General features: G+C 47.2%; 1 protein-coding gene across 1 annotated transcript; it reads right to left on the minus strand.

The window, feature by feature from the left end:
• Nucleotides 1-1,033: 1,033 nt before the first annotated feature.
• LOC122191758 (SWI/SNF complex subunit SMARCC1-like) lies at nucleotides 1,034-12,504 on the minus strand (the record flags this gene model as incomplete). The annotated part of the gene is made up of 9 exons (XM_042892152.1): nucleotides 1,034-1,105; nucleotides 3,154-3,275; nucleotides 4,825-4,862; nucleotides 5,499-5,558; nucleotides 6,116-6,240; nucleotides 7,667-7,785; nucleotides 8,424-8,549; nucleotides 11,349-11,424; nucleotides 12,435-12,504. Coding segments are annotated over 9 exons (808 nt in total), but the record flags the coding sequence as incomplete, so codon positions are not given.
• Nucleotides 12,505-14,103: the final 1,599 nt, after the last annotated feature.

A 14,103-nucleotide genomic window follows, 5' to 3' on the forward strand; every position in this document is an offset into this window, starting at 1 on the left:
GAGTCATGAAAGGGCTTAGAACAGCTACACAAACAAGAGTTTCTCTTTAGCAGTGCTCAGCCCCAGCTCTCTGATTTTAATCTGACTACCCAACATTCACACTCCAGCCCTCACGTGCTCCAGAATTACCCATCACCTGCTCAAGGAACCATGGCATCAACACAGACAGTGTGGAAAATCCATTCCACAGTCTGACACCGCATCCTACAGCTGACGTGGTGATCAGTGCTCACACACAGCTCTCACGTCCCAAAACCACAGTGTGTTATGGGAAGAGGAAGAGAACTATGGGGCTCACTGAGGCTCTACAGTACCTTACATTTTTCCCCCAGAGGGTGGTGAGGCACTGGCACAGGTTGCCCAAGGAGGCTGTGGATGCCCCATCCCTGCAGGCATTCAAGGCCAGGCTGGATGTGGCTCTGGGCAGCCTGGGCTGCTGGTTGGTGACCTGCACACAGCAGGGGTTGGAGCTGGATGAGCATCGTGCTCCTTTGCAACCCAGGCCGTTCTATGATTCAATTCGATTCAATGATACAGTTTTAATTTCTCTGGGAGATACTGGATCCCGTACCTCACTCAGGACACGTTCAACAGTTTGTTCCAACACTGCTTGGAAAAAACATGGGTTCATTTTCCTTGATAGCTGCTATTAAATGTTGCCTTCATCTTTACAGTAACACTGACACAATCCAGCTGCACGCTGTGGTGCCACAGGTGCTCCTTTCTTTCATGCACCCACAGTCAGCACCTGCTAAGCACACACACAAGGAGAAGCAAGGGAAGGATGAAGGGCATGGAGAACTGCCCTGCCATGCTGAGCTCTTGCATGCTGACACTCACGCTGTACCTACATTCATGCTGTACTTACTTACATTCATGCTGTACCTACATTCATGCTGTACTTACATTCATGCTGTACTTACTTACATTCATGCTGTACTTACATTCATGCTGTACTTACATTCATGCTGTACTTACTTACATTCATGCTGTACCTACATTCATGCTGTACTTACATTCATGCTGTACTTACATTTCAGGAGTCTTGGACTTGTTTTTTCCATTGAAAAACTCCGGAAGAGCACGGCGCTCAATCACATGAATGCTGCAAGGAAAACACAAAGTTCAGATGGCAAACCCCAAAGCCTTGTGCAGGGAACTCCACACACCTTCCATGGGTACTGAGAGCACGCTCACTGCAAGGGCCTCTCTTGGAAACCTGAACGTTCCAGCAGGAGCCTTCGATTCAGTACTTCATTAAAGACATGATGGTTTATTTTCAGCAGAAATAAGGCAATGTGGCCGTGAAGGGTCACTGCACCAGCAGGTATTAAAACAAGGACATTTGTGTAAGCCATGGTATGTGTGACATGTGAGGGCTGGGACAGTGAAGTAAAATCACAATGTGAGCACCCAGACCACATGGACCTTGACTGCACCATTTTTTTTATAAATCTTAATGAGAAAACTGTGAGGATTGAATCCACCCAGCCCTGCAGGAGGAGAGCTTCCCAATTCCAAAGATGTCCACTTTATAAGGTGTCAGAAACGAAGAACTTATTTCCATTAAAATGACGAGAGTAACTCCTAAAATGTCACACACTTCATCCAAATTAACATCAGAAAACTACAGAGGTCCTTGAGAAATAGTTCCTTCTAAAGGAAGCACACACTGCTATTATTATTATTGTTAAAACTAATGCTCTTCCCTTGCATCTTGCAGTTTTCAGCCAAACACACCACCGTCCTTTGGTGCCAACATCATTCATTCTGTCATCCATTCAGAGAACAGAGCTCAGAGAGCACGATTCACCAACTGCTCGGGTTTTACAGCACATAAGTCATTTAGTTCTTGCAGTGAAGTCACCGACAGCAGAACAGATTACACTGGAACTGAATCGAGGATCGAATAAATTGTATCTGTTTACTACAGATTTGATGTCAGCAATGAATGCTGTGAAACAGCAGCTTGGAATGCACTTCAGGAGAAGGAGGTTAGAATTATTCTTCCATTTGCTTCAAACCAGCAGCAGTGTTTGCAATGTGGGAGGGCTGCAGCAGTCTGTGCACACTGACATGAGCCAAAAGTGACCTTCTGGCACAGCAGCAGCAGCCACAGCTGAGCTCTGCTGCTCTCCAGGACTGCAGGAACCTCTCTGGATGGAGGCAGAGCTCAGGGACAGAAACACGTCAGCCTCACAGCTGTGCAGCTATTTCAGCCTCCAGCCTAAGTCAGCTCCATGTGCCGGACATCTCTGATTTGGAGAATCTCAAACCAAAGCCTTTTTTGCATCACAGATGCTTTGAGGTCCCCTTTCACAAGGCAGGCACGGGCACATCTGTGCCAAGGAGAAGTTCCTTCTGTTTCTTTGCACCTTCTGTGTCAGTCCTGTAGCTGCGCTTCACGAGCTGATGCAGCTCTCAGGAGCACCAGTACAGCTCCTGCTGCTGCTATGAACACAAACATCTGCAGGAAGCTTCAGCCAGCCACTCCACGGGCACACATACAGTAACAGGAGAGGCATCCAAAGGAACCAAAGCACACAGACCACACAGACATCTCCACGTTCACTTCAGGGAATCCTCACTTAGCTCGAGCTGCAGAGCTGCCTCTCCTGACCTACAGCAGGCCGCACAGTCACAAAGGGAATCATCCATTTAGAGTGAGTTAATGGAGCCTTTCACCCTGCACTGCAACAGAGCACCTCAAGACTCCCTGCTCAGAAGGCAGCCTGTAAGTTCACACTGTGTGCTCCTTGGCTTTTCTGCTTCTCCAAGTGGGAGAGAGCAAAGGAGCGAGGTGAAGGATGGCTCTACTCGTGAGGATTTAGGTCAGCCCAAGCTGTGAGTGCACACAGACAAGGCAACACAGTTTGGCTCAGCCTCCAGCTCTGGCTACCTTTATGCTAACAGCTCAGACCCATCCTCAGCACTACTGCAGGAACTTATCCACCACAAGCTCCAGCTTCTGCTTTTAAGAACGGCTGTATCAAATCCCACAGACCTCAGCTCAGGAAGATTTGCAGGCGGAAAAGATGAGCCCACACGTGTGAACTACACCTACAAAGAAGTAATTTCTTTCAGCTCTCAGCATGACTTACAAAAAAACCACCAACAAAACTCTAAATCCCCAGATGCCAATCGCTTTCTTACCAGTTGTAGTCAAACCAAGACGCATAGCTGGGAATGATGATGTGGTTGGTTTGTTCTGTGACGTTATCTTCACCTGGATCCATGGATCGACTCTGGTCACCTTTGTTAGGATCTTCATCCTCCTGTGTCATGGAAGGAACACAGTGGTGAGGAGGCTGCAAGCAGGGAGACATGGACAGCCCTCGTGCAGCCACCCCAAGCAAATGCCTTCAGTAGGGAGAGCCTCAGGGATGAAAGTGCTTCCATAAGAGAATAAAGGAAGCAAAAAGCTGCTGAGAGCTGCTGTCAGACCTCAAGAACGTACCTGGCAATACCTTAAGATGACTTGTACTTCCTGCCACTCTTCCCTCACTCCTCAAAAGAGTACTAATGGAAATCAGTCATTAGTTCTCATTTTACTGGGTGACACTTGTAGGGTACAGAGTGACAATTCCGCAGGCACCGAATTATGACCACTGACATTTTTGCTTGGACAACCTTTATTGGTCAGTCTTAAGGCTGGTCCTCAATAATTCTGCCTCGTGAAGAGATATCAAGCTCAAATTTTGACTGTGCCATGAAAACCCAGGCATGGGGTATAGATGTGCTGTGCTGGACATAAAAGATGGACAAACTTTCATAGCAGACATTAGAGCAGCAGATCCCAGGAGCTACAGCACAGTGGGCAGAGGTTTCTCTGGAAGGCTGCTGCTAATAAAGTCAGTAGGAGATGTTTTAACAAGGGGACATCAAACATGGCCACGTGGATTAACAGGCTGAAGGGACCATTCCTCCCTCATCAGAAAGCTGAGAATCAGTGCAGATTTTTGGGGGCAGTACACAGAGGCTATTTGCACTATTACACTACAGCCTCCTCTGGCTCAGGTTTCTTGTGTACCTGTAACACAAGAGTCCTTACCTTGCCAAAGGTAACTTCACTTCTAACAAATTTCTTTGCCTGAATTACTAAGCCAGCCCCACTTCAAAGAAACAAAAGGCTGTTCAAAACAGCCCAGCCCTTGAAGCAGGATTTTGGGAGCATCACCACTGCACCTTTTGGGGCAACTCAATTCTCCCATAGACAAGGTACTCTCCAAACCTATTTACTGACCTCACCATAGCTGTCCAGATAAGAAGTCTGTCCTCTCCTCATCCCCTCACTCCCCCTCCCTGTCTCCAAGAACAGAACACAGACCATGGCCAAAAAGAGCCAACCCCAAACCAACAAGCCTTTAGCAGAGAACGTAAAAGCAACATCTCCCAACCTAGCACAGATTGAACCCTTGCTGCATGAGTTCCACAATTCCAGGTTATTCTACACCCTGGGATCAAGGAACTGCAACTAACATAAGAGTATTTCCCTTGCTGGAGAAGCCCAGTCACTCCTTGTGAGCACAAAATACTGCTCACCTAAGAATGGCACTTTGGCCATCTGCCCATGTGTTTGCACCTAGGTGCTTACACAGCCTGAAACACAGCCAAGCTCTACATTTAGCACTGAAATCTAAAGGAAAAAAAAAAACCCACAAGCTTTGAAAAATCTGCATCCAAAAGATGTTCATCTGAATATACATCTGTTTCCACCAGTGACCAATTTGGTCTTAACTATCACTTGAAAAGCACTGCAGGGTAAGTCCACAACGATGAAGATTTCCGTTTCCACCAAGCTCAGCATGAAATCACTGCAGTTACCTTTCCTCCAGTCGCCACTGTCTCCTCATCCTGTTCATCTGAAAGGCAAAAGCACTGGGAATTAAACTGATGACACACACCTGACTGCTCACACACGCAGTCCTTCCCAGCCGTGAACTGCTTAATTGGAAAGACGACTGCATTTGTTTTGGGAGGGAAGCGAGGAGGAAAGCGAAGCAGAGCACACATCATTAAGACTATCTCATCTCTATGCAGGCACTCAATGGTCCCACACAAAGGAGCACATCAGAGAGGGGATAAAGAGGAAGATAATTAGAATTTTTCCACGCTTAGGAATCCATAATTAATTACACTGCCTGGCCCAGTGCCCTAGATGTACCTTGTATAATAGGACATGGGACACTAGTTTCTATCCCTGATACCAGAGGGCCAGCAAAGCTCAGGGAACCTGCAATTCAGCCTAACTCCTAATAAGAAATAAACATCTACCAAAGAAGAGCTCGTATGTCACTTCCCAAAAAAGCAAACACTGCCTGCAAGGGAACAGACCCAAAAGGAAGAGTACATTTCAAATGGAATACAGGTGAAAACTGAATTAATTCAGAAATCACAATTAGAGATTCCTTTCACAACTGAGAGTTAAAAATACTCTTCCTGCTGCCCTGCAAACACGACTTTGCTGTAAGAAGGATGTGTGTCCCTGCGTGCCTTACCAAGGTCTGCCACTGTTCCTCCTTTCACAGGCGTGTTCTCGCTGTCTTTCTTTGGGTTCACTGCAAAACAAAGATTGCAGCTCTAATGAGTAACCATCAGACAAAATACAATTAGCAACGTCCAGCACGCTGCTGCTATCTTATCAATAAACCGTTCTGTTGGTCGGGTCCTTGCAGTTCAGAAGAGTTCATCTGGTCAGGACAGTTTGAGCACAAGAGACCTTTTATTTGGCTCCTGTCTGATCTCCCACGGAACACAATGCTGCCTCTATGCAGGCACTGAGGGCTCTGACTGCTGTGCTTTTCCCACCTGCACAGCACCCAGCAATTCCTCCACGCAATCCAGACCAGATCAAGTCAAACTGCCACATCCAAAACGCTTTGGTGCTGGATTTTATTTCTGACCTATCCTTCCTTAACACCTACTGACAAATGGGCACTTCTGCCCACACTGGGCATGTCAGCAGAGCCTCCACTAATTCCATATGGTTAGCTTATGGGTATATCCATACGGGTACTCGACATCACAGTCCAAACATCTGACAACACAAGCATGTTTTCCCTGTACAGTTCAAGCAATTGCTTTAACGTTCAAATACTCTGTATCTGTAATTTACCATTTTTGGGAAGTACCACTTCTTCTATGTTAGGTACTGGCGTGGGATCCTCCATGTCCTTTGTAAGATCTTCTTGCTCATCTTCTTCCTTCTGCCCTCTCCTTTTCCCATATATGGTTGCTTGTCTGAAAGAAACCATAGAGAAACTCTCTGACAGCTGCACGTGTCAGATGCATTCACCTTGATGTTATCCTTCAGCAGACAACAGGATTAAAGGGCCGGGTTAAAACTCTTCTGGGCAAACAGTGCAGCAGGAAGCATGGAGGAGTTAACAAAAACCAGTCTGTGCATTACTAACATAATTTAGAAGGGCACTAGCGAGTAATTTTTGCAGCCTAATGATTCAGAAGTGCCTCTCAGTTTCATACAAATGATGGTCTTTTGCCATTGATTCAGGACTGCAGGACACTGCTGTCTGAATTCTGAATGCCAGCACGCTGGCAGCACCTGCATGCCTATGAGACTCAGGGCAGCAGTGCTTCACTTCCATTCCTCCTTTCCCAAGCTGCAATAAGGACATCTGCTGCACGGACCAGAAGAGGCAACAGACCATTGCAAGGCCTTCTGCCTCATCTGGGGAACAAGCAGGCTTTTCCACATCATTTCTACATCCAGAGCAAGTCCTTCCGGGAACAAAGGCAGAATCACCCAGGCCCTTCCTTACAGAAGCGAACTCAGACTTCACATTTGGAAATAAACAGTCAGGATTCATTCATTACCTGATGACCTTTCTGACCCTCTCATCTCAGATGACAGACTTCCAGCACTGCTGCTTCTTTTTTTTAAGACAGCACTGCTAAAGCCCTGGTTTTTAATAGATTCAATCAGAATGGCCTGGGTAGCAAGGGAGCACAGTGCTCATCCAGCTCCAATGCCCTGCTATGTGCAGAGTCACCATCCACCAGCCCAGGCTGCCCAGAGCCACATCCAGCCTGGCTTCAAACACCTCCAGCACCTTAAGCACTTTTTAAGTGCTCCCACCCACACCACAGAACCCCACCAGTGGTAAGCTTTTATTTGGTTATAATCTTGGCCCTTTTTTTAAAGATCAAACAAGCACAGAGAAAAAAAATCAACCACCACTGACCTGGGGGCAAACTGTAATCAACCAACAGTGCTCAGGTGAAGTGATATTTCAAAAGTTCACTTCAAAACACACGGCTACGTAGATTAAAAGTTCCCCAATTACATGCAGTCATTCCAGTGGCTCTCCTTCAAAACACACCCCAGTACCACTGCTTGCACTAACTGCAGCTATTTCAGAAGCAGTGAGGGTTTCCCTAAGCTCTATTTCAGTGCAGCACCACGTCCTGCTGCTGAGGAACAGACAACATCAGGACTTGCACAGGTTCTCCTCCACCCACAGGCAATGCACTTCCACACAGAAGTCAAGAAATGATGGACACTGCACTATAAAACCACACAAACCTAGTGTAGAAAGAATGATTCCAGCCTAAGGCAGATCTGAGGTGTGAATAGCGACACGGGCCAGGGCCGCCCATAAGCACCCTTCAGAACAGCAGCCCCAGCTTCCCTGAATAAGACACTCACCCTTTCTTCCCTGACTTCTTTCTTGACTCCACAGGAGTGGGGGGTGGAGAAGGAGAATGCTTTCTCTTCCGTGTGCTTGCTGCTGCTTTCCTGTCTCTCCTCTCAGGACTACGCACGGGCTGTAAGAGAAATGAAAGGCATACTGCAGTTATTGAAATGCTGCAGCCTTCCTTGTTACGTCTTACAACAAAGCAGCTGAAAGCAGTAAGCAGCAAGAATCCTCAGCTCCAGAATGCTTTCCAAACACACCTCTGCCAAGGTGAAGTAATGTAAGTTTTTTATAGCCATCCCTGCTACTGCAGGAGCTACCTACAAACTGTGCTCTTAGAGCAAGACTCAGCAGCTAACTTATGGCACGTCCAATGTACTCCACCCATCAGCATTTCCCAGCAAGCAGCCTGAGCTGAGGGTTAAATGAATGCTCTCAGTGTCCTATCAAACTTTCTGCATCAGGAAGAATACGAAATGAGAGCATCTGGAAATTAATTGATGCTGTCCAATGGAGCCCTAGATTCGTTTAGAAGAAAGTACAAAGTCAATCTCTTCTCTTGCCATCCTTGGGAAAAAGAAAGAACGTAGAAATAATAAAAGAGAACAATAGTTCTCTGATATAAATGACATATCAGAAGAAATTCAAACTAAGCTGTACTACCACAGGTACCTGAAAGTGTTCAGCTTGTCTGAATCTCAGTCACTGTTGCAGAGAGAAGAAATATTAATGTAGCAGCAGGTCACACACTGAGCTGGAGCCACCTACCTCTTCATTCTTCATGGAGATTCTCTGCCGAAAGCTCACGGATTTCCTGTTCTCATCCACCTCATAATCCTCTTCATTCATCCATTCGTTGAATATATCTGTGTCCAAAATCCACTTGGCATGAACCTAAAGAACAGAGCAACACGAGGCACATCAGGGACAAGTAGGTGATCCCAGACAGCCAGCATGGATTCACCAAGGGAAGGTCGTGCCTGACCCATCTGTGGCCTTCTATGATGGAGTGACAGCACTGGTGCACAAAGGGGAGGCAGCTGATGTCATCTACCTGGGCTTCTGCAAGGCCACGGTCTCTCATCACATCCTTATCTCCAAACTGGAGATATGAGGGGTGCATAAGGAATTGGTTGGAAGGCGGCAGCCAGAGGGCTGTGCTGAACGGCACTGTGTCCAGGCAGCAGCCAGTGATGAGCAGCGTCCCCTGTTCATCTGTTACAGGAGCAGCACTCATCAACATCTTCAGCAGTGACACTGATGGTGGGATTGAGTGCAGCCTCAGCAAGTCTGCTGATGGCACCAAGCTCAGTGATGTGGTTGACTCATTAGAATGAAGGGACGTCATCCAGAGGGACCTCGATAAACACGAAAGGTGGGCCCTTGTGAACCTTGTGAGGTTCAACACAGCAAAGGGCAAGGTGCTGCACTTGGGTCAGGGTGATCCCAGCTACGAATACAGACTGGGAGAAGAACTCCTTGAGAGCAGCCCTGAGGAGAAGGACCTGGGGGTCCTGGTGGATGAAAAGTTGAATGTGAGCCTGCAGCAGTGTGCTCTTGTAGCTTGGAAAGCCAATGGTATCCTGGGCTGCATCAGAAGAGAGGTGACAGCAGGGACAGGGAGGTGATTGTCCCTCTCTGCTCTGCTCTTGTGAGGCCCCATCTGCAGGTCTGGAGCCCTCAGTACAAGAAAGACAGGGAGCTGTTGGAGAGGGTGCAGAAGAGCCACAAAGATGCTCAGAGGGCTGCAGCACCTCCCTGCAAAGACAGGCTGAGGGAGCTGGGCTTGTTCAGCATGGAGAAGAGAAGCTGCGGGGTGACCTCAGTGCAGCCTGCAGTGCCTCAAGGGAGCCTGCAGCCAGGAGGGGAGTCAGCTCTTGGCAAGGGGAGATGGCAGCAGGACGAGGGAAATGGTTTGGAGCTGAGGGAGGGCAGCTGGAGGTTGGATGTCAGGGGATGTTCCCTTCCAACCCAAGGCAGTCTCTGATTCTATGACAATTCTATGAACACAGTGACATGTTGATCCTTGCAGATAGTCACTCCACAATGGACCTAAGAGGATGAAGGAAATACTTTCAGCCTTGTTATGGGGGTCTGAAGTTACAGATCTCACAGGAATTTTACACATATTGACAGCTCCATGAGGCATTGCTATGAAGGCTGGGCATGCTGTAAGCCTGCTGAATGCCATGTCTGCTCTTCTGTCCTTTCAAGTCATCTCAAGTGTGAGGTCAGTTCTCACAGCTGGGGCAATGGCTGTGCATTAAAAGCATTGAAAGCATCCTTCAGATACCAAAAATTCCTCTCAGAATCCACCAAGTTTGACACAGATCACCTTAACAGTTAGAATGTGCAGCAATGGAGACAAATAGGAAGAACGGCCATATCTTGTGAGGATTGACTATCCTGATTTAAAACAGCCATCTGCAAGTTCACATAGCTGAATAATGACATTTTCGAGCTTCAGTGTGTTTTATACACAAAAAGCTGAAGTCCCATTTATTTACAAGCAGCAGTTTGGAATAGGGAGTGCCTGCACAGACATCACATCCAGTTATTTTCTGACCCGAGCTGCCCTTTCCTAACTCTGCTATTCACATGAACAGCACAGACACAGAACAATGCTGCATGTGATGCATAAAGGAATAAGCCCTCTAATAGGACGTTAAGTAGTATTTACTGCTGTTGGATTGTAACTGCTTTGTACTGTCCTCTTGCAGTGAAGTACATCAGAACGACTTCTTCCATCCCTGCGACGTCGGCTTCGAGCAGAGCTCCCCATTAAGCAAACACTGCTGCAGAGCAATGTGAGCTGTGGCCCTCAGGGGCTCTTGAAGCAGCTGCTGTTTTCTCAGAGGCTCCCACGTTGGCTCTCACTCCAGGGGCAGCTGTGTGCCCACAGCAGTGCCAGGGCTCGAGGCCCATTCAGCCAGAGCAAGAACCAACAGGAGAAAAATGAGGCATGAGGCAAAATGAAACCAGCAGGAGGGTCGAGGGCACGGGGAGCCCCCATCCAGCTCTGCTCTGCTGCCAGTACCTGAGACTGCTGCAAATAAAGTTGCCACAACAACAACTGATAAAGAACAGCAAGGTTTCAGTTGGACCAGAGGTTTGTTTCCCAAAGGAGCCCATTTCCATATCATCTGGCTCCCGTTCTTTCTGCCCATTTCCATGTATGAAGTTCCTGCACACACAAAGAAGTGCTTTAAATCCTGTAATATGTGTGAAGTGCTCGGGCTCCTGACTGCATTGGCTCCTTTCTATCACAGCATTCTTCAGAAGATCACCAAGAGATGAGGTATTACCCCCATCTCCACTCCTTAACTAATTACACCCAGTAATGAGCAGCCAGCGCTCCTCCCAGAGGCAGCTCAACTCAGCAGCAAAGGAATTACCTTTAGCACAAACCCCCCCAAGTCAGGCCAGAATAAAGGTGGTAATTTTAGCATCATAGGGATGCATCCATCTGCCCTCATCATCCACAAGGAGATTTTCCCCACAGTGCCCCTCTCCAGACCAAAGAAACGTGTTGGGGGTTTTCATTACAGCTCTACAAAAATCACTCTCTTTTTCCATATATATGGAAATACAGCCACTGACACCCAGCAGCACATGAAGACATCTACCCAGTAGCATTCACAGATGGGTTACAGCAATGCAGTAACTCTGGGAAGCTCTTTAAGGGACACTCACCTTCCACGGCTTTTCAGGAATTGGAGGATCCTCAATTTCAGCATCTATTTCGTTGGCATGAACCCAAGTGTCGTAGCTAATGAGAAGAGGCAGAGAAAACAAAATTGGTCCCCTGGGCTGCTCATCCAGAGAGATCACCAGCAGGAATCTTCATTCAGCTATTCTGACATCTGCAAATCACACTGCTGGGATGGAACGGCACATTATTTTCCACTCAGTGGAAGTCAAACAAAGGAATCATCACTGGTTCCTGCTGTGGGAACAGGGCACCCTGAGAAGAGAGGGGCCTGAGGCATCCAGGGCACATTTCTCACTTTCTGAACTCAGAACCCATCTCGGTGATGTCATCTCCTGCCTGGAATTGCACATCTCTGCATTCAGGGGTACAGCACACGTGGAGTCACTCGTGCAAACCCTGCCAGTAAGTTCATTGTTTCTGAAGAATTCAAGGCAGCAGATACCACACTCTTAGGAGAAGAAAGAACGCATCCCCTTCTTCAATCCCTACTGCAGAACCCAGACATTACTTACAGTCACTTTTCCACATATCATTCCCCTCATAAATCTGTTTGTTAATATTAAGAAACTGCACTCCAAACCAAACCAAACCCCCTCATAACCAGGTGCTGAGCAGCTGGAAGAAGGCATACTTCAGAAAAGATGCGTGTGCAGCATTTTCTTACTGTTTATGCTGGTATTTATAACTATCTTTACATACACAGTAGGCACACCCTTGGTTATACAATACAAATAAAAAATATTTAATAGCTCATCAGCGTGAAGAAGGAAGCTTAAAGCACGATGTTGTTTGCTCTCTCCTGCTGAAACATGCATAGGGCACTGGAGAACACATCTGTGCCCACTGCTCTGCAGAACAAGAGTGCAGCCACACAGCTGGGACATCCTCCAGCAGGTTCACTGACAGCACTGAGGGCAGAGCACAGCCATCAGGAAAGGCAAAACTCAGTATGCTGAAAGAGCAGCTTGTCTGAGGACATGGATTGGCCTAATGGCAACTTCTGAGCAGTCCTTTGCCTTTAACTAAACTTGGGATTCGAGGTGTGCTTTCCTCCCCCCTGGATTTACCTGTCTGGAAAGAAGCCCCAGTGCACCAGCACCTGCTTGTCTTTTTTCATCACTGGTCTCAACCATTCATCTGCAAAGGGGAAACAGATCTAGATCAGATTCAGATTGCAAAGTCCATAACACACTGTTTTGCTTTCCTATAGTCAAGCACAAAAAGGTTAATGCAATCATCTCTTTTTAAGCACGCTGCAGTGCAATTACAGTGCCCTGACCCATAACAGTAATACAGCTGCCTGCATCAACTTTGCCATGCATAAACGTTCATGTGCTCAAATCACAAATATTAAATTAGGAAAATTATTTTAATGCAAACAATGATTGCATTTCCTTCCCTGGCCATACATATCCATGCCCTAACGTGCTCATGACTAAAGCCCAACGGAGCCTGAAACGCTCATCAGCTTCCCAGCAGCAGAAGGAGCTGCTGGGGGGGCACACAGCACTGCCAGCTCCCCCAGGCCCATCATCTCCCCAAAGCTCAGAGTAAAACCTTCACAATCACATCCTGCAAAGACACCAGCAACAACACGCTGAGAGACACCCTCCAGCCTGCCACAATTCTCTCATCATTGTGCAGCTGAAAGGACTGAAGCTCTCCCGGAATGTTTTCTTGTCAACCAGTAAATACATGGATATTTTAAAACCTTCTCAGACTTATGATGCCCTCATTATCTTCTACTGTTCCACAAGACTCTCCCCAGCACTAAGTTCTACTCTCAACACAGCCCAGAGAATGACCCTGAAGAGCTGCACATGTGGAACATCACTGCTTGAATTCACAGCTCTTCTCTCAGCTCACTGCAAACCAGGCAGCCCTGGCATGCACAACCACCACGTCCAACCCTTGTCAACAACCTGAAGCAGTGGTAAAAGCAATGCAAACTTGTGGCTAGACGTTCCCAGAAGCACAGAACACACAGAACAGCACACCAACGGACACACAGTCCTCCAACATCCCAATGTGGATGTGAACACTTCCATCTAGTGGAGCTGGGATGCCAGGGCGCACCGGGAACAGCGAGCTGCGGCAGAGCACCAGCAAGGACCTGCTTCTTCACACAGACAGACAGCACAGCTCGTTTTTGCTATCTGATGAAGGCTAAAGCTGTTAAATTGCTCCTGAGAACCTACTGCATACAAACACATTATAATAAAGCCAACAGTCTCCATTTATCAAGTCTGTTACTGTGTCCACCTTGCAAACCACGGGCAATGGCAACGTTCCCCATCTATAACCCAGAAAGGGCAGAACATGGCAGGAAGCCTTTCATTCTCTTTTACTTTGGTGTCTGTGATACCTTTTGCACATCCTGCTGCCCCCTAACACTGTTCCACTCAACTTTTGGCCAATTCTTACACAATGGGGGAATACATCAAGGAAGAAAAAAAAAAAGGTAATGGAAACTTCAGCTTTAATTTCCCTACTTCCATTATCTTTCCTTCTAATGTTTAATTCTAAGCTAAGTTGATTTGTCCCTCAGTTCTTCCAGACCCTTAGGCTTTGGTCCCCCTCACCCTGTAAGTTATCTGGGTCAAACTCAATGTTCACTTGCTTCGCATACACTGCACTCAACAATAAACACTGATATCCCAGCTAACCCAACTGCTAAGAGCTGTGCCAAATAAAGATGCTCAGAGGGCTGCAGCACCTCCCTACAAAGACAGGCTG

The sequence above is a fragment of the Lagopus leucura genome, unplaced genomic scaffold (assembly GCF_019238085.1).
Source record: "Lagopus leucura isolate 7727_CA_CO unplaced genomic scaffold, USGS_WTPT01 227-3_obj-0_obj, whole genome shotgun sequence".
In the NCBI taxonomy this organism is placed as follows: Eukaryota; Metazoa; Chordata; class Aves; order Galliformes; family Phasianidae; genus Lagopus; species Lagopus leucura.